The sequence below is a fragment of the Cherax quadricarinatus genome, chromosome 33 (assembly GCF_038502225.1).
Source record: "Cherax quadricarinatus isolate ZL_2023a chromosome 33, ASM3850222v1, whole genome shotgun sequence".
In the NCBI taxonomy this organism is placed as follows: Eukaryota; Metazoa; Arthropoda; class Malacostraca; order Decapoda; family Parastacidae; genus Cherax; species Cherax quadricarinatus.
The window spans coordinates 23,874,815-23,897,447 of NC_091324.1; the positions used below are offsets into that span (position 1 = coordinate 23,874,815).

Genomic DNA, 22,633 nt, shown 5'->3' on the forward strand with positions numbered 1-22,633 from the left:
CGCAGCTCAGAATCAAACTTCCGAGATGGTTGGCACAAACTTCCAAGATGGTTGGCACAAACTTCCAAGATGGTTGCCACAAACTTCAAAGATGGTTGGCACAAACTTCCAAGATGGTTGCCACAAACTTCAAAGATGGTTGGCACAAACTTCCAAGATGGTTGGCACAAACTTCCAAGATGGTTGGCACAAACTTCCAAGATGGTTGGCACAAACTTCCAAGATGGTTGCCACAAACTTCAAAGATGGTTGGCACAAACTTCCAAGATGGTTGGCACAAACTTCCAAGATGGTTGGCACAAACTTCCAAGATGGTTGGCACAAACTTCCAAGATGGTTGGCACAAACTTCCAAGATGGTTGCCACAAACTTCAAAGATGGTTGGCACAAACTTCCAAGATGGTTGGCACAAACTTCCAAGATGGTTGGCACAAACTTCCAAGATGGTTGGCACAAACTTCCAAGATGGTTGGCACAAACTTCCAAGATGGTTGGCACAAACTTCCAAGATGGTTGGCACAAACTTCCAAGATGGTTGGCACAAACTTCCAAGATGGTTGGCACAAACTTCCAAGATGGTTGCCACAAACTTCCAAGATGGTTGGCACAAACTTCAAAGATGGTTGGCACAAACTTCCAAGATGGTTGGCACAAACTTCCAAGATGGTTGCCACAAACTTCAAAGATAGTTGGCACAAACTTCCAAGATGGTTGGCACAAACTTCCAAGATGGTTGTCACAAACTTCCAAGATGGTTGGCACAAACTTCCAAGATGGTTGCCACAAACTTCCAAGATGGTTGGCACAAACTTCCAAGATGGTTGGCACAAACTTCCAAGATGGTTGCCACAAACTTCCAAGATGGTTGGCACAAACTTCCAAGATGGTTGGCACAAACTTCCAAGATGGTTGGCACAAACTTCCAAGATGGTTGGCACAAACTTCCAAGATGGTTGGCACAAACTTCCAAGATGGTTGGCACAAACTTCCAAGATGGTTGCCACAAACTTCCAAGATGGTTGGCACAAACTTCCAAGATGGTTGGCACAAACTTCCAAGATGGTTGGCACAAACTTCCAAGATGGTTGGCACAAACTTCCAAGATGGTTGGCACAAACTTCCAAGATGGTTGGCACAAACTTCCAAGATGGTTGGCACAAACTTCCAAGATGGTTGGCACAAACTTCCAAGATGGTTGGCACAAACTTCCAAGATGGTTGGCACAAACTTCCAAGATGGTTGGCACAAACTTCCAAGATGGTTGGCACAAACTTCCAAGATGGTTGGCACAAACTTCCAAGATGGTTGGCACAAACTTCCAAGATGGTTGGCACAAACTTCCAAGATGGTTGGCACAAACTTCCGAGATGGTTGGCACAAACTTCCAAGATAGTTGGCACAAACTTCCAAGATGGTTGGCACAAACTTCCGAGATGGTTGGCACAAACTTCCAAGATGGTTGGCACAAACTTCCAAGATGGTTGGCACAAACTTCCAAGATGGTTGGCACAAAGTTCCAAGATGGTTGGCACAAACTTCCAAGATGGTTGCCACAAACTTCCAAGATGGTTGCCACAAACTTCCAAGATGGTTGCCACAAACTTCCAAGATGGTTGCCACAAACTTCCAAGATGGTTGGCACAAACTTCCAAGATGGTTGGCACAAACTTCCAAGATGGTTGGCACAAACTTCCAAGATGGTTGGCACAAACTTCCAAGATGGTTGGCACAAACTTCCAAGATGGTTGGCACAAACTTCCAAGATGGTTGGCACAAACTTCCAAGATGGTTGCCACAAACTTCCAAGATGGTTGCCACAAACTTCCAAGATGGTTGGCACAAACTTCCAAGATGGTTGCCACAAACTTCCAAGATGGTTGCCACAAACTTCCAAGATGGTTGCCACAAACTTCCAAGATGTTTGCCACAAACTTCCAAGATGGTTGGCACAAACTTCCAAGATGGTTGGCACAAACTTCCAAGATGGTTGGCACAAACTTCCAAGATGGTTGCCACAAACTTCCAAGATGGTTGCCACAAACTTCCAAGATGGTTGCCACAAACTTCCAAGATGGTTGCCACAAACTTCCAAGATGGTTGCCACAAACTTCCAAGATGGTTGCCACAAACTTCCAAGATGGTTGCCACAAACTTCCAAGATGGTTGCCACAAACTCAAGCAAGTTAAGGTATAATAATTATCAACACGTACCAATATATTTAGTAACACTATTGTGAACAATTATTATTATTTTTGCTGCATCTCTCATACTTTAAGATAAAAGTTTACTCTGTGTGTTTATGAAGAGCAAAAAGACACAATACCGTGACTGGAACAGTACATAAATAACCCGAATTTGGAGAGAGGAGCTTACGACGACGTTTCGGTCCGACTTGGACTATTTACAGTCACACTATTGCTCTGGAATATCTTCGTTATAAATATGTTAATCCCTTATTTATCTATGATCTGAAAGTGTAACGAATTTAATTACCTTCCAATGGCCGGTAGGAGCGGCTCACCACCGTGAGAATTAAGTGAAATATGAACAATTATACAATACACAATTTAAGTTTGTAGGCTAATTTACATTCCCGACTCCAGAACTTCAGAACACATGTGCACTGTTTGAAACTGCGAACGAAAGTCCTGCATAAGTTAAGTATATTGTGAATAGTAAGTTGAAGGGCAGTGAATAATGAGTAAACTCTGGGCTTTAACAGTGACATCACATTAATATAGAGAACTGGCCGCGGGTTCTATCCCCGCCCGTGTTATGGTTAGTTTGCAATCGTGTCATTACGATTTCGTGAGTCATAATTACGATGTTTCCAAGTAGTGGGACGAGAGGGACTGGTGGTCTTAATTAAGTGGGTCCCTTAGATGTGATTCCTGGCTTCTGAGGACCCCTCTCCTGACCACCACGTTTAACATTCAGCAAATATGAAATTAATAAAATAGATAAAACTGTTGTGTGTCCTTTATAGGGACGACGAAGTTAAATTCCAGTTAATGAGTCCAAGAGGCGCAGACATCTTGCAGGAGTGGATGAGAAGACAGAGAGTCTTGTGTGAAGGGGAGGGAGAAGAGAAGGAAAAGGAGAAGGAGGAGGGAGAAGAGAAGGAAAATGGGGAGGACGAGAAGGAGCATCGGCAGGAACAGAAGCAGTACCAACTGCATAAACAGCAACAGCGTCACACCAGCACTAACAGCAACAGCAGCAACAATACCAACGGCAACACCATCGGCAAGAGCAGCACCAGCATTGTCAGTAACAGCATCAGCACTACCGCCCACACCAGTACCATCAGAAGCACCATCAGTAGAAGCACAAGAAGCAGCAGAGAAGAAGCAGCAGAAGCAGCAACGGGAAAACGGTAGCAGCAGCAGCAGCAGTACTAACAGGATCAGCAGCAGGAATATTAGTACTAACACATTAAACCTGCACCACGAGCACAAGATGATAAATGTGTCAGTACTGGCTGCGAGGCAGCGCTCACATTCTTTGCCCAACATCATACGAGGTCTCTCTCTAGTCTAGATCACAGGGAGAGTGTCTCTAGTCTAGATCACAGGGAGAGTGTCTCTAGCCTAGATCACAGAGAGAGTGTCTCTAGCCTAGATCACAGGGAGAGTGTCTCTAGCCTAGATCACAGGGAGAGTGTCTCTAGCCTAGATCACAGGGAGAGTGTCTCTAGTCTAGATCACAGGGAGAGTGTCTCTAGTCTAGATCACAGGGAGAGTGTCTCTAAAGTCTGGATCACAGGGAGAGTGTCTCTAGTCTAGATCACAGGGAGAGTGTCTCTAGTCTAGATCACAGGGAGAGTGTCTCTAGCCTAGATCACAGGGAGAGTGTCTCTAGTCTAGATCACAGGGAGAGTGTCTCTAAAGTCTGGATCGTAGGGAGAGTGTCTCTAGCCTAGATCACAGGGAGAGTGTCTCTAGCCTAGATCACAGGGAGAGAGTCTCTAGTCTAGATCACAGGGAGAGTGTCTCTAGCCTAGATCACAGGGAGAGTGTCTCTAGCCTAGATCACAGGGAGAGTGTCTCTAGCCTAGATCACAGGGAGAGTGTCTCTAGCCTAGATCACAGGGAGAGTGTGTCTAGCCTAGATCACAGGGAGAGTGTCTCTAGCCTAGATCACAGGGAGAGTGTCTCTAGTCTAGATCACAGGGAGAGTGTCTCTAGCCTAGATCACAGGGAGAGTGTCTCTAGTCTAGATCACAAGGAGACTGTCTCAAGCTTAGATCACAGGGAGAGTGTCTCTAGCCTAGATCACAGGGAGAGTGTCTCTAGCCTAGATCACAGGGAGAGTGTCTCTAGCCTAGATCACAGGGAGAGTGTCTCTAGCCTAGATCACAGGGAGAGTGTCTCTAGCCTAGATCACAGGGAGAGTGTCTCTAGCCTAGATCACAGGGAAAGTGTCTAGCCTAGATCACAGGGAAAGTGTCTCTAGCCTAGATCACAGGGAGAGTGTCTCTAGTCTAGATCACAGGGATAGTGTCTCTAGTCTAGATCACAGGGAGAGTGTCTCTAGCCTAGATCACAGGGAGAGTGTCTCTAGCCTAGATCACAGGGAGAGTGTCTCTAGCCTAGATCACAGGGAGAGTGTCTCTAGCCTAGATCACAGGGAGAGTGTCTCTAGCCTAGATCACAGGGAGAGTGTCTCTAGCCTAGATCACAGGGAGAGTGTCTCTAGCCTAGATCACAGGGAGAGTGTCTCTAGCCTAGATCACAGGGAAAGTGTCTCTAGCCTAGATCACAGGGAGAGTGTCTCTAGCCTAGATCACAGGGAGAGTGTCTCTAGCCTAGATCACAGGGAGAGTGTCTCTAGTCTAGATCACAGGGAGAGTGTCTCTAGTCTAGATCACAGGGAGAGTGTCTCTAGCCTAGATCACAGGGAGAGTGTCTCTAGTCTAGATCACAGGGAGAGTGTCTCTAGCCTAGATCACAGGGAGAGTGTCTCTAGTCTAGATCACAGGGAGAGTGTCTCTAGCCTAGATCACAGGGAGAGTGTCTCTAGCCTAGATCACAGGGAGAGTGTCTCTAGCCTAGATCACAGGGAGAGTGTCTCTAGCCTAGATCACAGGGAGAGTGTCTCTAGTCTAGATCACAGGGAGAGTGACTCTAGTCTAGATCACAGGGAGAGTGTCTCTAGCCTAGATCACAGGGAGAGTGTCTCTAGCCTAGATCACAGGGAGAGTGTCTCTAGTCTAGATCACAGGGAGAGTGTCTCTAGTCTAGATCACAGGGAGAGTGTCTCTAGCCTAGATCACAGGGAGAGTGTCTCTAGCCTAGATCACAGGGAGAGTGTCTCTAGCCTAGATCACAGGGAGAGTGTCTCTAGTCTAGATCACAGGGAGAGTGTCTCTAGTCTAGATCACAGGGAGAGTGTCTCTAGTCTAGATCACAGGGAGAGTGTCTCTAGTCTAGATCACAGGGAGAGTGTATCTAGCCTAGATCACAGGGAGAGTGTCTCTAGCCTAGATCACAGGGAGAGTGTCTCTAGCCTAGATCACAGGGAGAGTGTCTCTAGCCTAGATCACAGGGAGAGTGTCTCTAGCCTAGATCACAGGGAGAGTGTCTCTAGCCTAGATCACAGGGAGAGTGTCTCTAAAGCCTGGATCACAGGGAGAGTGTCTCTAGCCTAGATCACAGGGAGAGTGTCTCTAAAGCCTGGATCACAGGGAGAGTGTCTCTAGCCTAGATCACAGGGAGAGTGTCTCTAAAGCCTGGATCACAGGGAGAGTGTCTCTAAAGCCTGGATCACAGGGAGAGTGTCTCTAAAGCCTAGATCACAGGGAGAGTGTCTCTAGCCTGGATCACAGGGAGAGTGTCTCTAAAGCCTGGATCACAGGGAGAGTGTCTCTAAAGCCTAGATCACAGGGAGAGTGTCTCTAAAGCCTGGATCACAGGGAGAGTGTCTCTAAAGCCTGGATCACAGGGAGAGTGTCTCTAAAGCCTGGATCACAGGGAGAGTGTCTCTAAAGCCTAGATCACAGGGAGAGTGTCTCTAAAGCCTGGATCACAGGGAGAGTGTCTCTAAAGCCTGGATCACAGGGAGAGTGTCTCTAAAGCCTGGATCACAGGGAGAGTGTCTCTAAAGCCTGGATCACAGGGAGAGTGTCTCTAAAGCCTGGATCACAGGGAGAGTGTCTCTAAAGCCTGGATCACAGGGAGAGTGTCTCTAAAGCCTGGATCACAGGGAGAGTGTCTCTAAAGCCTGGATCACAGGGAAAGTGTCTCTAGCCTAGATCACAGGGAAAGTGTCTCTAGCCTAGATCACAGGGAGAGTGTCTCTAAAGCCTGGATCACAGGGAGCGAAGTATTACTAACACCATAACATATGTAACCGTTAATTTATTTTAACACACCGTCCGTCTCCACCGCTAATCGCATTCTACTTTTTCTTTTAGTTTTTAACCTGTGTGTGTTTGTGTGTACCTACCTAACTGCGACTACTTTGTGAAATATATTGGACTCAATTCACAAGTGAAAATTCTGTGAAATCTTTTGTTGAGAGCTTCTCGTACTTTATCGATTTGGAAGCATTTCTTCCGTCTTTTTCAAGCCTTATCATCCACTCTTTTATCGGCATTTAGCCTGAGGAGCAACGCTCTATCGGCTTTCGCTTCGCTCACTCACTGTCCCTATTGAACTGTTTTTCCAGTTAGTTTCAAGTTATAATGTTGCTATTCTTAGCCTTCCCGCTTAGTTGTCTTGCATCTGTCATAGTTTGTAGCTCTTTCACGCTCCTGACTTTCGTTCAAAAGACTAATGTGCAACACTCAGGTAGCATTATTGTCAAAGGGCTTCGCCTGCTCAGCAGGCTTCTTCGGGTTGGATGCGAGTCATTATAAAACTGGAGACTGTAAAAGAAGTGGACCGATGTTCAGATGATATACAGATGATCAGACCCATAAATACGTACAAGGGTATACTGGAATATTTTATAAAGATGTGAACAGAATAAGTGAGGTGAGTGATAAGTCACAAATATAAACCCTAATTAGTTTATTGATGTATGTACAATGAATGTGGAATAGAGAAAGTATTTTTTTTTTTGTTTCAAACAAGGAAATCTTTCTTGTGCTATTAGACAAGAAAACGTAGCAAAACTCGAAGCAGTGGAAGGAACAGGATGAAATGACAACAAGAACAGGCAAGGAGTGATATTTACACAAGGAAAAATGGTGTCGTTGTCTTGAGTAGAGTATACATGTAAGTCTGTCTGTCTGTCTGTCTGCCTCCCTGCCTGTTCTCTTTCCTTCCTTCCTGTCTACTTGCCTCTATCAGCTGGTTTACCTCTTGTCTACCTCACCATCAGTGGTGCTCAGAGAACAGTCCACATAAGAGCACGTTTACTGTTTGATCTGCTATTATATTAACTAGCAGAGTGCCAGGGGTGTTATCTAACTTGCTAAGTGCATCATCGATCGTCATGTTGTTGACTCTTGTCTTGATGCTGAAGAGGCTGGAGTGGCATAACTTTCCCACCACTTAAAGCGAAACACTGTCCATTATTTTCATAACATAATATAATATAATATTAATATAATATAATATTTTAATTTAAAATTTTTACGTTGCAATATATTATAAATATAATAATATAATGTAAAATAACACGACGGTCACTTACCATTAAGGTCGACTAAGCTGTAGATTTCAACCACGGCATTAGCTTGGGCTTTGACCCCTGAGGTCACACTACTCTCAGTGTTTCCCATGGTTCCCCGAGAGCCAGGTCAGCTTGTCAGCAAGCCAGAACCTGTGAGGCAGGTCAGGAAGTCAAGACCTGAAGAGACGGGTCAGGAAGTCAGGACGTGTGAACAGGATCAAGGAGGATTGGGGGGAAGTGAAAGCAGGAACTGTCACTGTGCACCCTCCATTGTTTACGGATCAGAGATTTGCTGTAACACCATTTGTGCAGGTCAGAGGTGGGGTCTAGAACCATATGCAAGGTCAGGCGAGATATATCGAGGTCACCCACGTTTTGCAGACGAGTGGGTGACTTGGAAGGTGAGTGGCAGAGGCCAGTGAGGTTGAGGTCTGGCGGTGTTCAATATTCTAGACATGAGTCACCTCTCATCAATCTCACTGGAGGTTCAGTTCCTGGCATGACCCTTAGTGGCACGGTTCTCTGTATTAATGACGCTATGCCTTAAATTAATATCACTGCTCTTGCAACAGTGGCAATGTTTCTTGCGTAAATAGTTACTGTTCTTAGCACCAACAGCAGAATCCCTTATGTTAATTACACTGTTCATAAAATTCACTGCACTGGTTCTTACATTAATGGCAGTGTCTATATATTTATGACACTGTTCCTTGCATTAATAGCACTGTTCGTTATATAAATGGCCTTGTTCCTTACTTACATTTTTCTATCATCTGCAAGAGGAAAACAGATTAGTGAACTTGAGTGGCAAGAGACAAGGTGAACATGACAAAGTGGCAATAATCAAGGTGAACATGACAAAGTGGCAAGAGACAAGCTGAATATGACAGTAGAGAGATACCATCCAGCGACACACACACAGGGTATTTCCCTCGAGTCTGATAAAGCAGAGTCCTGAACCAGAGTCGGGAATACTGCATCTGGCACACTCAGGGTACGGTATCTGCAGGTGGCTGGTTAGGAAGTCTGCAGCTGGCACAAAATAGCAGCTGGCGTAGAATGAAATCTGCAGCTGACACGGAATAACGTCTGTATCAGACAGAGAATGAGGTCTGCGGCTAGCACACAGAGAAAGTCTGCACCTGGCTGGATAGCATGTCATCCACAGGTGACAGGGATGACGTCTGCGGCTGGCGGAAAATGAAGTCTGCAGTTGGTATACAAGAAGCTCTTCCGGGGGGAGGGGGAAGAGTCACCGCTTTGTGATATGACAAACAAAAGATGAGACTCTGTGTGCAAAATAAAAGAGGTGGGGGGGGGAGGTGGGGGCAGAGACTACACCTGAGGTCTTTCGATAAGAAATCGTCGCCAGAAAAAAGGACAATCACTAAATTAGGTTCCCATTTGTTAGGTATTCAAAGAATTAGATCCAAAGGGGTACCTGCTGCGTGCGCTTTTACAAATCTTGGCAGCTTTAATATTTTTTTTTTTTGCTCTGCATTCGTGCGTATATGCTTGCGTGCGTGCGTGGGTGCGTGCGTGGGTGCGTGCGTGGGTGCGTATATCATTTAATATGACAGAGAAGCAGTTAAGCAGGAGGCAGCCGACTGGTGGTGGGGGGGGGGGGGGGAGGGCAGCGCAGGGGAATTGTTTCCTTATGTGTAGCTGTTTTAAGGGTCACTACCGCGGAAGCTCAGCTCAGGAGATCGATACCAGTTAAAAAATCTTCCCTGTCCTGTCCATCTACCTTCTTCCTTCCTTGACGCTGTAGGGCAAGACGAAGGAAGGAGACTGTGTGTGTATGTGTGTGTGTGTGTGTGAGAGAGAGAGAGAGAGAGAGAGAGAGAGAGAGAGATGTAAGTTTATTCTTTTCTCTGAGGATGAGGGTCCCCAGAACAGTTTCAGAGGTGATACATCCCTATATTATATTATGTATATATATATATATATATATATATATATATATATATATATATATATATATATATATATATATATATATATGTATATATATATGTCGTGCCGAATATGTAAAACTGGTTAATTAGCAAGAACTCATTTAAAATTAAGTCCTTTCTAAAATTTACTCTTATACGTTTAAAGATATATTTTTTTCACTAAAGTTAATGTAAAAATTTTTAATTTTGCACCAAAAGAATCTTAGAAAACTTACCTAACCTTATTATTACAAGAGCAATTTATTTTAGCCTAACCCAACTAAATATATTTTAGATTTGTTTACAATAATTTAATACTAAACAAACACAGTGAAATATATTTTTTTCGTTAGGTTCAGAATGATTTTGACGAAATTATTGCATACACAAATTTTCACTTGTCCTATGTGGCAAGATGAACGTTGCTATTTAAGCCAAGATCGCAAATTCTGCCTATTCGGCACGACATTATATATATATATATATATATATATATATATATATATATATATATATATATATATATATATATATATATATATATATATATATATATATATATATATATATATATATAAACATCTCACTGATGTGGGTGTTATCCTCACAATGGAAGGGCAGTGCCCAACAAGCTCAAGTTTTAATTCTTGGCACCGCTGTAGAAAAACGTGTAACTTGGCAATACAGTTGTAGCAGTGAGACTTTCTTTTACCAATCCCGTAACTCAGCAGAGAAGAGCGCGCTCAGAGCACAACATCCGTGGCAGGGATTAATTATTTCTTTTTAAGGTCTGGAGGAGAATAAAGCAGATTGAAGGACGTTGCAAATTTAATAGTGCAGTTGTCCATAATACACGTACCTCGGAGTATTTCCAATGTCGTGATTGTATCTACGCTTGTTTGAGCTTCCTTAAAGTGCCAGTAGATGTAGCGCTTACAGCCTCTTCTCTTTGATCTTCTCCTCTCATCACCAGCATCAATCTCGGAGTCAGTTTCCCTTCGACTTTAAAAATAACTCTGACAGGTCAAGGACAGAGATAGGTCAAGGACCAGGACGGGTCTAGGTCAGAGACTGGTCAAGGATAAGGACAGGTCTAGGTCAGAGACTGGTCAAGGATAAGGACAGGTCTAGGTCAGAGACTGGTCAAGGATCAGGACAGGTCTAGGTCAGAGACAGGTCAAGTGCCAATACAGGTCTAGGTCAGAGACTGGTCAAGGACCAGGACAGGTCTAGGTCAGAGACTGGTCAAGGACCAGGACAGGTCTAGATCAGAGACTGGTCAAGGACCAGTACAGGTCTAGGTCAGAGACAGGTCAAGGACCAGGACAGGTCTTGATCAGAGACAGGTCAAGGACCAGGACAGGTCAAGGTCAGAGACAGGTCAAGAACCAGGACACGTCTAGGTCAGAGAAAGGTTAAAGACCAGGACAGGTCTAGGTCAGAGACAGGTCAAGGACCAGGACAGGTCTTGATCAGAGACAGGTCAAGGACCAGGACAGGTCAAGGTCAGAGACAGGTCAAGAACCAGGACACGTCTAGGTCAGAGAAAGGTTAAAGACCAGGACAGGTCTAGGTCAGAGACAGGTCAAGGACCAGGACAGGTCAAGGACAGAGACAGGTCAAGGACCAGGACAGGTCTCGATCAGAGACTGGTCAAGAACCAGGACAGGTCTAGGTCAGAGACTGGTCAAGGACCAGGACAGGTCTAGGTCAGAGACAGGTCAAGGACCAGGACAGGTCAAGGACAGAGACAGGTCAAGGACCAGGACAGGTCTTGATCAGAGACAGGTCAAGGACCAGGACAGGTCAAGGTCAGAGACAGGTCAAGAACCAGGACACGTCTAGGTCAGAGAAAGGTTAACGACCAGGACAGGTCTAGGTCAGAGACAGGTCAAGGGCCAGGACAGGTCAAGGACAGAGACAGGTCAAGTACCAGGACAGGTCAAGGACAGAGACAGGTCAAGGACCAGGACAGGTCTCGATCAGAGACAGGTCAAGGACCAGGACAGATCTAGGTCAGAGACAGGTCAAGGACCAGGACAGGTCCAGGTCAAGGACAAGTTAAAGTTAATCTGAAGCGTCATTACATCAGGTCGCAGCCAGTGCTGTCCACGTTAACAGACGTAAGTCACTCGTTTCCATTTAATTTCTCTTTTATTTGATATTTAGACGTCAATATGGTTTAATATTCGTTAATCTAACTAAACCTAACCTAATCTAACATGAGAATATCAAATACACGAGAAGAGGTTGCACGAGAACACGTTCCACGAGGACAGGTTGCACGAGGACAGGCTGCACGAGAACAGGTTGCACGAGGACAAGTTCTACGAGGACAGGTTGCACGAGGACAAGTTCCACGAGGACAGGTTGCACGAGGACAGGTTGCACGAGGACAGGTTGCACGAGGACAAGTTACACGAGGACATGTTACACGAGGACAGGTTACAGTTATTATATGAGAATTATTATTATATGCATGAGGAGGCACATCACGAGTAGATTATACGACGCCCGAGGAGACTGGGGGGATTGAGAGGTAAACAGGTTTCAGTCCAAGAAAAGGAAGGGTAAGTTCTATTCCACAGATCAACAGCCCTTTTCTAGGCATCAACGAACCAAGACAAGGTCATTGTTTATGGAGACCTTCAGGAGTGTTCTCTGGGAGAAAGACTTCTTTTTCGTCACTTGCAACACTCGAAATTAATTTGTTTTGACTTGATAAAGGTTTGTTTTGAGCTGAATGCTTCGTGTAAACAGAGTATTGATCCGTACGTAGTGTCTTTCAACCAGACTAGTCTGGGGAGTCTTGCCTTTGACGAGAGGGTCGTGGAAGAAGAGGGAATTATTGAGACATTCTGGCATGTATAGGGTGTAGTGTTACCCACAATCACAGTTTCACATTTTTACAGTCTCACAGAGTCTCGCACTGGGGCCTAGTTCCTAGGCCTTTTGTGTATCCATATGCTCTAGCGCCTCCGTCCATAGGATGGATATGGAGTGCACAATAAACAAGCCACTTCGGTCGCAAAATCTAAAAGAAAAAAAAAGTCTCTCACACTCGAGCTCAAATGCTACGCACAAGTTGAAGAGAATAATTATCTAGGTGTTCCCTAAGGCCAATAATCAGTAACACTTCTCGAATTTCAGAACAATAACAATTACTGTGCCGTGTCGGAAACAATTGTAAGTCACTCATACCTTGAAGAGGAAACTCTAGAGGACATTTCAGTCCATCCTAGACCATTATCATGCCCGAAATCGCTTCCATCTTTCCAATGTCTTTATTGAATTATCTTGTGGATTCCCATATTATCCCATAATATTATTCCCATATTATTCCCATATTGTCCGTGATAAACTGAGATGTCGTTTGACGTTACATAACACATAAGACCGGAATTATCAGTAAATTACCAATAAATTCCCTTCCGTGAATTCACTTCACGATCACCAAAGGAGCTGACAGCGTTCTCAGCTTCTACGATATTTTTACCAGTTCTTCCTCTGTCACATTCCAATTTCACTTTCACCTCTTTTACCTTCCCTTCCCGTCACGCCTCTCCATCACCTGAAGGTGTGACAACAATAACAGCTGTAGGGCCTCCTGTTGCTTCGCCAGTCGCGTCTGACACACTCCTCTCGTCTTGGTACCCGAAGGCAGTGACACCATTCCGAATGACAACAAACCTAGATGATTGCTGTATAGAAGCTCTGGAGAACAGCTCCGAGTGTCCTTGTTAAAGATACCTACAGAAAAAATACCCTGAAATCACAGACCCACTCACCCAGCGGGCTCTGAACACTCATTAAAATTAGAACACAGGCGCCTAACGCAGTAATTGAAATTAGTCCCCCACGAGCCTTACACATCAAAATAGGTTCCCATGCACTTTATACATTAAGTCTCACAAGCACTGCACATTCAGTTAAACTGGTTCCCAAGCACACTGCACATTCATAATAAAAAGCTGAAATGACATTATCGCTCAAATGAAGAAAGAAATCTGAAAAATATGATCTGTAACGTAATTACAAGAGAGAACGAGACAGTTAATTCCCTCCCCAGGGGACGGTGTCTGGCCTATGACGGAAGAGACGGTGTCTGTCCTGTGACGGAAGAGACGGTGTCTGTCCTGTGACGGAAGAGACGGTGTCTGTCCTGTGACGGAAGAGACGGTGTCTGGCCTGCGACGGAAGAGACGGTGTCTGTCCTGCGACGGAAGAGACGGTGTCTGTCCTGTGACGGAAGAGACGGTGTCTGTCCTGCGACGGAAGAGACGGTGTCTGTCCTGTGACGGAAGAGACGGTGTCTGTCCTGTGACGGAAGAGACGGTGTCTGTCCTGTGACGGAAGAGACGGTGTCTGTCCTGTGACGGAAGAGACGGTGTCTGTCCTGTGACGGAAGAGACGGTGTCTGTCCTGTGACGGAAGAGACGGTGTCTATCTTCTGATTGAAGAAACGGCGTCTGTCCTGTGATGTATGTAAATAAGACATCAAATACAAGTTATGGCATTTTACTATGAAGATGTTTCGCCCACCAGGTACTTCGTCAAGTCGTTAGTTGATAAAATCAGCGGTGGGCGAAACATTGTCATAATATAATGCCATAAACCACCCACCCGCCCACCCACCCACCCACCCACACACACACACACACAAACACACACACACACACACAGGAGCTAGGACTCGACCCCTGCAACCACAAATAGGTGAGTACACACTCACCCGCACACGCGCACACACACACACACACACACACACACACACACACACACACACACACACACACACACACAAAATACCTCTATACACACACATACAATCTCCCTGTATACACAGATACTCTCACATTATCCTTATACACTGATACACTCTTCCTTGCACGCTCACACTAGGCCTATACAGACAGATACACTGTCATTTATTTCACAGCCTGTGGACCACCCCATCACATCTGCAACTAAAAAAAAGCGTGAGTGGGATGCGAGAAAAAAGAGATTTCAACTCAATCTGGGTGCCAGAGTGAGAAATAATATATTATTTACAGTCTGATATCACCAACATATTCGTGTATATCTGTTGCCCACTGGCTTCCTCTTGGACCTCGCAAACTGCGCACATACACACCAGTGAAGACGAGGGACCAGGAGCTGTGAATCGACCCCTGCAACCACATATAGGCGAATGCATATAGGTGAGCACACTCACGTCTGAGGTAATGGCCAAATATATATATATATATATATATATATATATATATATATATATATATATATATATATATATATATATATATATAAACACTGATCTCTGGCTGAAGGAGACTCGAACCTACGAACCTTGGAACAAGGTACGCAGTGCTTTACCAATCTACCCACAATGGACCAATACCTTGGAGTCCAGCTTGCACTAGACTTTGATCCAAGGCAGCCAGCTTTCAGGGAGAAGGCTTACAGCTTTTCATCTCATCCCCTGCATGCATCAGCCTTACTAGAGATATTAACAATGCAAGGAATTCACAAGAGCAGGCGAAATATACACAAACATATGTATATATATATATATATATATATATATATATATATATATATATATATATATATATATATATATATATATATATATATATATATATATATATATATGTATATATATATATATATATATATATATATATATATATATATATATATATATATATATATATATATATATATATATATATATATATATGTATATATATATAAATATATATATATATATATATATATATATATATATATATATATATATATATATATATATATATGCAAAACAACCACTGTGAAAGAATAGAGAAATTCCAAGCGCTTTCGTGACTACTCACATTATCAAGGAACTATGAAAGTAAAGCATCCAAGGAAGGAATATAAGGGGTCTGGCCAACACCTCACTATCAGATCCCACAACAGTTAAACACCAAACTACGTTTTACACTCAGAAGTTTGGTATGGCAATGGGAAATCCTCTTTCACCTGTTCTTAGTAACCTATACATGGAATATTTTGAAACAAGGTTGCTTAACACAATCCTCCCTAATAGAGCTAAATGGCTCAGATATGTTGATGATATTTTGTGTCTTATGCCCAAAAATGTAGATATACACCATTTCCTAGGAAAATTAAATAGTTTAGCCCATTCTATAAACTTCACTGTTGAGTTTGAAGAAAATAACTCATTTCCTTTTCTAGATGTTTTAATTATTGGGTAATAATGTATTCAAATTTAAAATTTACAGAAAACCTACAAATAACTGTTCCTATGTCCACTATTATTCTTCGCATCAAGATAGAGTTAAACTGTCTGTTTTCTCATTAATGTTTTTGAGAGCTTTACGAATTTGTAGTCCTGAGTTCATAGATGAGGAAATATCCAAAATTTATGAAATAGGTAATGATTTAAAATACACAAGAAATGTAATTGATAAATCTTTTAAAGTTACTAGAAATACTTTTTACAATCCAAAAAGGGACAACCAGCCTTATTCAACTAAAAATATATTGGTTCTCCCTTACTATGAAAACTTGGTTGATATGCCTTCTCTTCTTAAGACTTTTATTATTAAAGTTGTATTCAAAAATCTTGATACAGTAAAAAAAACTTTTGATAAAGAATTCAACCCAAAATGCTGACGGATGTGTCTATAAGATTCCTTGTAAAATTTGCGATAAAGTTTATTACGGTCAAACTGGTAAAAATCTCGAACTAAGATTAAAACAACATAAATATAGCATTAGAACTGGACAAGATTCCAATGTTCTATTTATTCATGTAAGAGATTTTAACCATCCAATTGATTTTCAAAAAGTTGAGAAAGTAGTATCAAGCAAGTCCATGGTCGACAGGAATATAATTGAATCTTGTTTCATAAAAAGCAGTTTTGACAATAATATGAATATTTCCTTTGGTTTATATAAATTAGATCCATTTATAATTAATAGAATTTGGGAAGAATTTAATAATACATTGGACAAATAATATTTTTTTAAATTTTCTTGAGTAGAATAGTTTGTTGGTGAGTTGTGCGAAGGACCTGTCCAGTTGGGCCGGCGCGCGTCAGGTGTTCAACTGTTGTGGGATCTGATAGTGAGGTGTTGGCCAGACCCCTTATATAGCTTCCTTGGATGCTTTACTTTCATAGTTCCTTGATAATGTGAGTAGTCACGAAAGCGCTTGGAATTTCTCTATTCTTTCACAGTGGTTGTTTTGCATATATATATTATATATATATATATATATATATATATATATATATATATATATATATATATATATATATATATATATATATATATATATATATATATATATATATATATATATATATGTTATATATATAAAGGTGGCATATAAGGTACATGTTGTTGCGTGTGTATCACCGATTATAAGGCGAAAATCTCACCCAATATATATATGCATGTGCTTGTTACAAATTTGTCGCATAAAGCCTTTACATTGGGTCTATCCTTCACTAGTGCTGCACGATGCATCAGACGCCTGATAAAAAATTGTTTTTCACGATAAAAGCGTATCGAGGCGTTGCTCTTTGAACCTCCTCCAGGTAATGATTACTCGGCTTCCTTCTCCTATCATTAGCAGATAATCACATTTTGACCTGGCCTTGCTGAGTGGGGGACTGACGACAATGAACAGTAAGGGAAGAGAGATATGAGGAGGAGAAGGAGATATTTAGGTCGAGGTTAAGAGTGTCTCAAGACGCAAGAACGGAAGCGTAGCTCTTTCTTTTTTTCATTAAAAAAACTTGCTGTATACACATTTTATAAGGCCCTAAACTGATGTGAATCACGGAGCCCAAGGAATGATGAAGGCTCAATTCTTCCTCCGTTCATCGCTGCCTGGTCTTCAGTGAATCAGACTGTTGGTTATCCCTGCTGTCCTGCTCGAAATGAGGTACATAGTGGGAACAAAATTTAACTGCAGTTTCTCCGTCACATTCCATGTCACAGGATGGGTTTTCCTGTCATACTCCATCACACAGGATGAGTTTTATACATCAGTAATGAAATCTGTCAACCAGAGCTGGCATTATATATATATATATATATATATATATATATATATATATATATATATATATATATATATATATATATATATATATATATATATATATATATATATATATATATATATATTTATATATGCAATAAGATCACAGTAAACAGGTGATTTCAAAATATGCAAAACAACCACTCTGAAAGAATAGAGAAATTCCAAGCGCTTTCGTGACTACTCACATTATCATGGAACTATGAAAGTAAAGCATCCAAGGAAGCTATATAAGGGGTCTGGCCAACACCTCACTATCAGATCACACATCTGTTAAACACCTGACGCGCGCCGGCCCAACTGCACAACTCACCAACAAACTATTCTACCCAAGAAAATTTAAAAATTATTATTTGTCCAGTGTATTATTAAATTCTTCCCAAATTCTATTAATTATAAAAGGATCTAATTTATATAAACCAAAGGAAATATTCATATTATTGTCAAAACTGCTTTTTATGAAACAAGATTCCAATGCTCTATTTATTCATGTAAGAGATTTTAACCATCCAATTGATTTTCAAAAAGTTGAGAAAGTAGTATCAAGCAAGTCCATGGTCGACAGGAATATAATTGAATCTTGTTTCATAAAAAGCAGTTTTGACAATAATATGAATATTTCCTTTGGTTTATATAAATTAGATCCATTTATAATTAATAGAATTTGGGAAGAATTTAATAATACACTGGACAAATAATAATTTTTAAATTTTCTTGGGTAGAATAGTTTGTTGGTGAGTTGTGCAAAGGAACCGTCCAGTTGGGCCGGCGCGCGTCAGGTGTTTAACCGTTGTGGGATCTGATAGTGAGGTGTTGGCCAGACCCCTTATATAGCTTCCTTGGATGCTTTACTTTCATAGTTCCTTGATAATGTGAGTAGTTACGAAAGCGCTTGGAATTTCTCTATTCTTTCAGAGTGGTTGTTTTGCATATATATATATGCCCAGGAAATATATCTTGTGATGGAATTCGCATTGAGGCAATATTCCTGTTGAGGAAATACTCTGGCAACATTCCTGACAAGGGAAACCCCAGGCATCAAAATTATCTGTCACTACTCGTGTAGGAGACGGGGGAGGCTGAAGGCTTCGAATAGCCTACACAATAATACAATTATCCAAAACGGAAAAGGATGTGGTGAATAATCCACCAAACGTCTCGCCAGAGGCCCACACTAACCAATTAACATCGACAGTGTAGATAAGGCTCACTTAGACGAAGTGTTTCCCTTTATTAACAACAACGTTTCACTCACACGGTGGCTTGATAAAGCCGAACACACCTACTGGAACTGGGATTTAATCCACTTTGACGGTGTTTACATATCATTCTGGTTCCATCGGTAGTTCAGTCAAGGCTAGCTAAAGTGAGAATAGTATCTAAGGCTCCTTTTGGACACGCTACACGACATATGTGAGCTACATCATGGAATATGCAGCGCCACTGTAAAGCCCATACCTGGTCAAGCGTGTATTGAAGCTAAAAATTATAATAAGGTTTGCAGTCATACGTGTTGGGGAACTTGGGAAACTGTGCTATAAATATGAATTAGGAAACTAAATTTGTATATCTCTGGATGACCGAGAATAAGGGAGGCATCATCACAGCCTACAAGATACTGTAAGGGCTTCGAGATTATTTTCTTTTCTTCTGTAACCTCCCGGAAAGCTTCCTTTCACCCCTTCTCCCCCTCTCAGTAATTCTCCTCCCCCTCACCACCTCGTTACTCACCCCAACTTCCTTCCTTAACCATGTCTCTATCGACCCGCCTTGCTTCCAACACAAATTTATTTTCCCCATTTCATCCCTGTTGATCTCATCTTAAATCGTTAAATTTATAAAAGATTCCATTTTTATCATCCAGTGTAACATCTATTGTGTTGTACACACTTTCTGAGATACTTTAAACTCATTCATGACTTGAGAAGGCTCTTCATAAAGGCTTCCTTTAATCCAGTCTTTGTATTAACCTTTTCACCTTCTTCCGTATGTACCTTCATTAAGCTCATTAAAATAACACTATTTGTCATCCACGGTTTTAGATAAAACTAGAAAGCTTCAACTTGGTTTCTGATTACTTGACTCATTCCGCATCATTGCACTGTAATTAAATCAGTCATCTCGTTCTTCGTATAACAGTAAAAAAAAATCATTTAGTAAAGAAACCTATTTCTCTCTTTTTTTTTTTTAAAGGGGACTGTCTTGGTAGCTTTTTTGTAGACTTTATAATTAAAGTAAAGGGTACTATCGATAAAAAGGGTGTCCAAAAAAAAGTGTATCCTCCCTTCTTTTCTTCCAAAGAGAACTGAATTAAGGTGTTAGTCTGGTTGAGTTTCTGTAGTTATTAAGGTTGAAGCGTTTGGGTATAACTAAGACACTGTAAACGTATCTCAGCCAGGAGACATAGCGACGAACATCCTTAAACCAGTCCCTTTCTAGATGCTCTTAAGTAAAGACGATGAGACTAAGTGGAGAACCAACTGCCATGCCAAATGTCTGTCTTTCAAGGCCGTCTTTAAATCACAATAAATTAAAGCTAACACACAGTTCGACGAGACCTGCGAAGTCATCGGTGTCTAGAAAATCATGGTTTGTGTTGTTAGAATTCCAGAATTATTTGGTCGACAGGAAACCAGGTGAATAGGTGTCCTGGATGTTGTAGTTGTAACGAACTAACGGTGCCAAATAAGTGTAGGTATGTGGTTAGACCTGAGAGCCTGTGAAGAGCACTGCAGATATCATACGTAATGGCACGTGATTTAATATAGAGTCTGTGCTTAGGGAGCTCCGTAGATGTGTTAAGGTCTGGAACAGGTGAGAAGACAGATATATTTTTTCATCTATCAGTATTAATGCTGGGAATAATTATCCTGAATTACATAATATTTTAAGGGTTGACGAAGTGTTTTTAGTACTGTAAGAGACCATCTAGCTTCAGTATTGTGGTCACTGAGCACTGTAAGGAGAGGGCAGCTGCAGCTCCTTGTGTCAGGAGTCAGTTCAACGTAAACGAAGCCTCTACGAAGGGACAAGTTCGCTACACGACCCATCACACACGTCTCAGCACACTAACATTCGTTCTAGTTAAAGATAAGCAGTCAGTAATTGCCTAAATATGTGAATTTTAGTGGGGAAATTTTAAATTTTGTAAACAAATATAAGATATTTAATATTATGAAAGAAAATGTTGCATATAATTAATATTAACAGAGGACAGAGCATAAAAAATAGCAGAAAAAAATAATTAATATGTCTTTTCTGAACTCTTGTCAGCAGTATTCCATTTTAGTAGACGGAGATTCGAGCCTCCAACACACCTTGCGATAAACCTCTCCCACCACTCTGTTTTAAGCACTTCTTGACACACAATCTTTCCCTAGATTTATCTCCTAATAGATCACTGTTTTATTACTCACGATCGGCAAATGAACGTGTTTTTTATGCTGCAGAGGCAGCGAGATCACCAACCTCCACACGCGATTTCCAGCCCCTACACGCGATCACCAACCTCACTAGTTAGAAGTCATCTCACACAGTCACCACTTCGTTGTTTCTGGTGCGGTCACTGCTAGTGGTGTGCAGGACCCATGTTCTTCAAGGTCCTCCTACACCCACTGGAGTTTCACCATTGTCACACACCGATTGAAATCAGTTCTAACACACTGCAGGTCACCACTGTAACGCATTGCAGAGGTCACGACTGTGATGCACTGGAGAGGTCACCACTAAAACACACATCGCATACATCACATCGCGAAGGTCACTACTCGACACACGGAGCTTTGCCCTTACCGTACTATCAGGAAGGTTAACATTACCCACCTTAAAGATGCCACCACCATTACTTCGCAGTGGAAATGGGGTAGAAAGGTCAAGAAATTGTGAGAATACGAGGAGGAAGTTGAGCTAGTGGACAAGGAGAGGACAGAAGTGTAAGCAACGGTGGCGAGGTTAGAGGTGATGGTGGTGGAGATTGTGGTAGAGATGATGGTGGAGGAGGTGGTGGTAGGAGGGAGGTGGAGGGCGGCCACTGTGACAGAATCCTAGGGCATGACTGAGGAAAGGTTGAGGTGAGGAGGAGGCGGAGTTGGGGGTGGTTGAAGGTGGTGGGTAGGGGTGGTAGTGGTCCAGGTGTTGGCTGGTTGGCGTGTTGGGGGCTGTAGGTCGGGGTGAGGGGAGGCTTCTCGATCGTTACCTTGCATGACCAACACACACACACAACAAAAGATCGCCGGGAGGGTGAGGGGTAAAAAGTGGGGGAGTGGAGATGGTGTTGGAGGGGGGTGAGGAGAGGTAGGTGCTGGAGGCAGGGAGGAGCTGGAGACCATGGGAGAGTAGAGGGTGCAGAGGCGATCAGGGAGGGAGGGAGGGAGGATATTTCTTTATCATCATTAAATACAAGAATACCTTTCACCCAACACTTGAATAAGTCCAGCAGGTACTGGACTTTCTAACACAGGAACTGGAGTTTCTAACACAGGAACTGGAGCTTCTAACACAGGAACTGGAGTTTCTAACACAGGTACTGGAGTTTCTAACACAGGTACTGGAGTTTCTAACACAGGAACTGGAGTTTCTAACACAGGTACTGGAGTTTCTAACACAGGAACTGGAGTTTCTAACACAGGTACTGGAGTTTCTAACACAGGAACTGGAGTTTCTAACAGAGGTACCGGAGTTTTTAACACAGGAACTGGAGTTTCTAACACGGGTACTGGAGTTTCTAACACAGGAACTGGAGTTTCTAACACAGGTACTGGAATTTCTAACGCAGGAACTGGAGTTTCTAACTCAGGTACTGGAGTTTCTAACACAGGAACTGGAGTTTCTAACACAGGTGGACTAACACAGGAGTTTCTAACACAGGACTGGACTAACACAGGAACTGGAGTTTCTAACAGAGGTATTGGAGTTTCTAACACAGGAACTGGAGTTTCTAACACCGGTACTGGAGTTTCT

At 42.3% G+C, this 22,633-nt stretch overlaps 1 protein-coding gene across 1 annotated transcript in view; it reads right to left on the minus strand.

The window, feature by feature from the left end:
• Positions 1 to 21,709, minus strand: part of nan (transient receptor potential cation channel subfamily V member nanchung) — a 96,959-nt gene extending 75,250 nt beyond the window's left edge. Inside the window, exons 1-2 of the mRNA XM_070090925.1 lie at positions 21,497 to 21,709; positions 7,643 to 8,394 (exon numbers count right to left, since the gene is read on the minus strand). Of these exons, the coding sequence (XP_069947026.1) occupies positions 7,643 to 7,730 (88 nt within the window). The 5' untranslated portion in view covers positions 7,731 to 8,394; positions 21,497 to 21,709. The remainder of the gene's footprint in view (positions 1 to 7,642; positions 8,395 to 21,496) is intronic.
• Between the last annotated feature and the right edge of the window lie 924 nt (positions 21,710 to 22,633).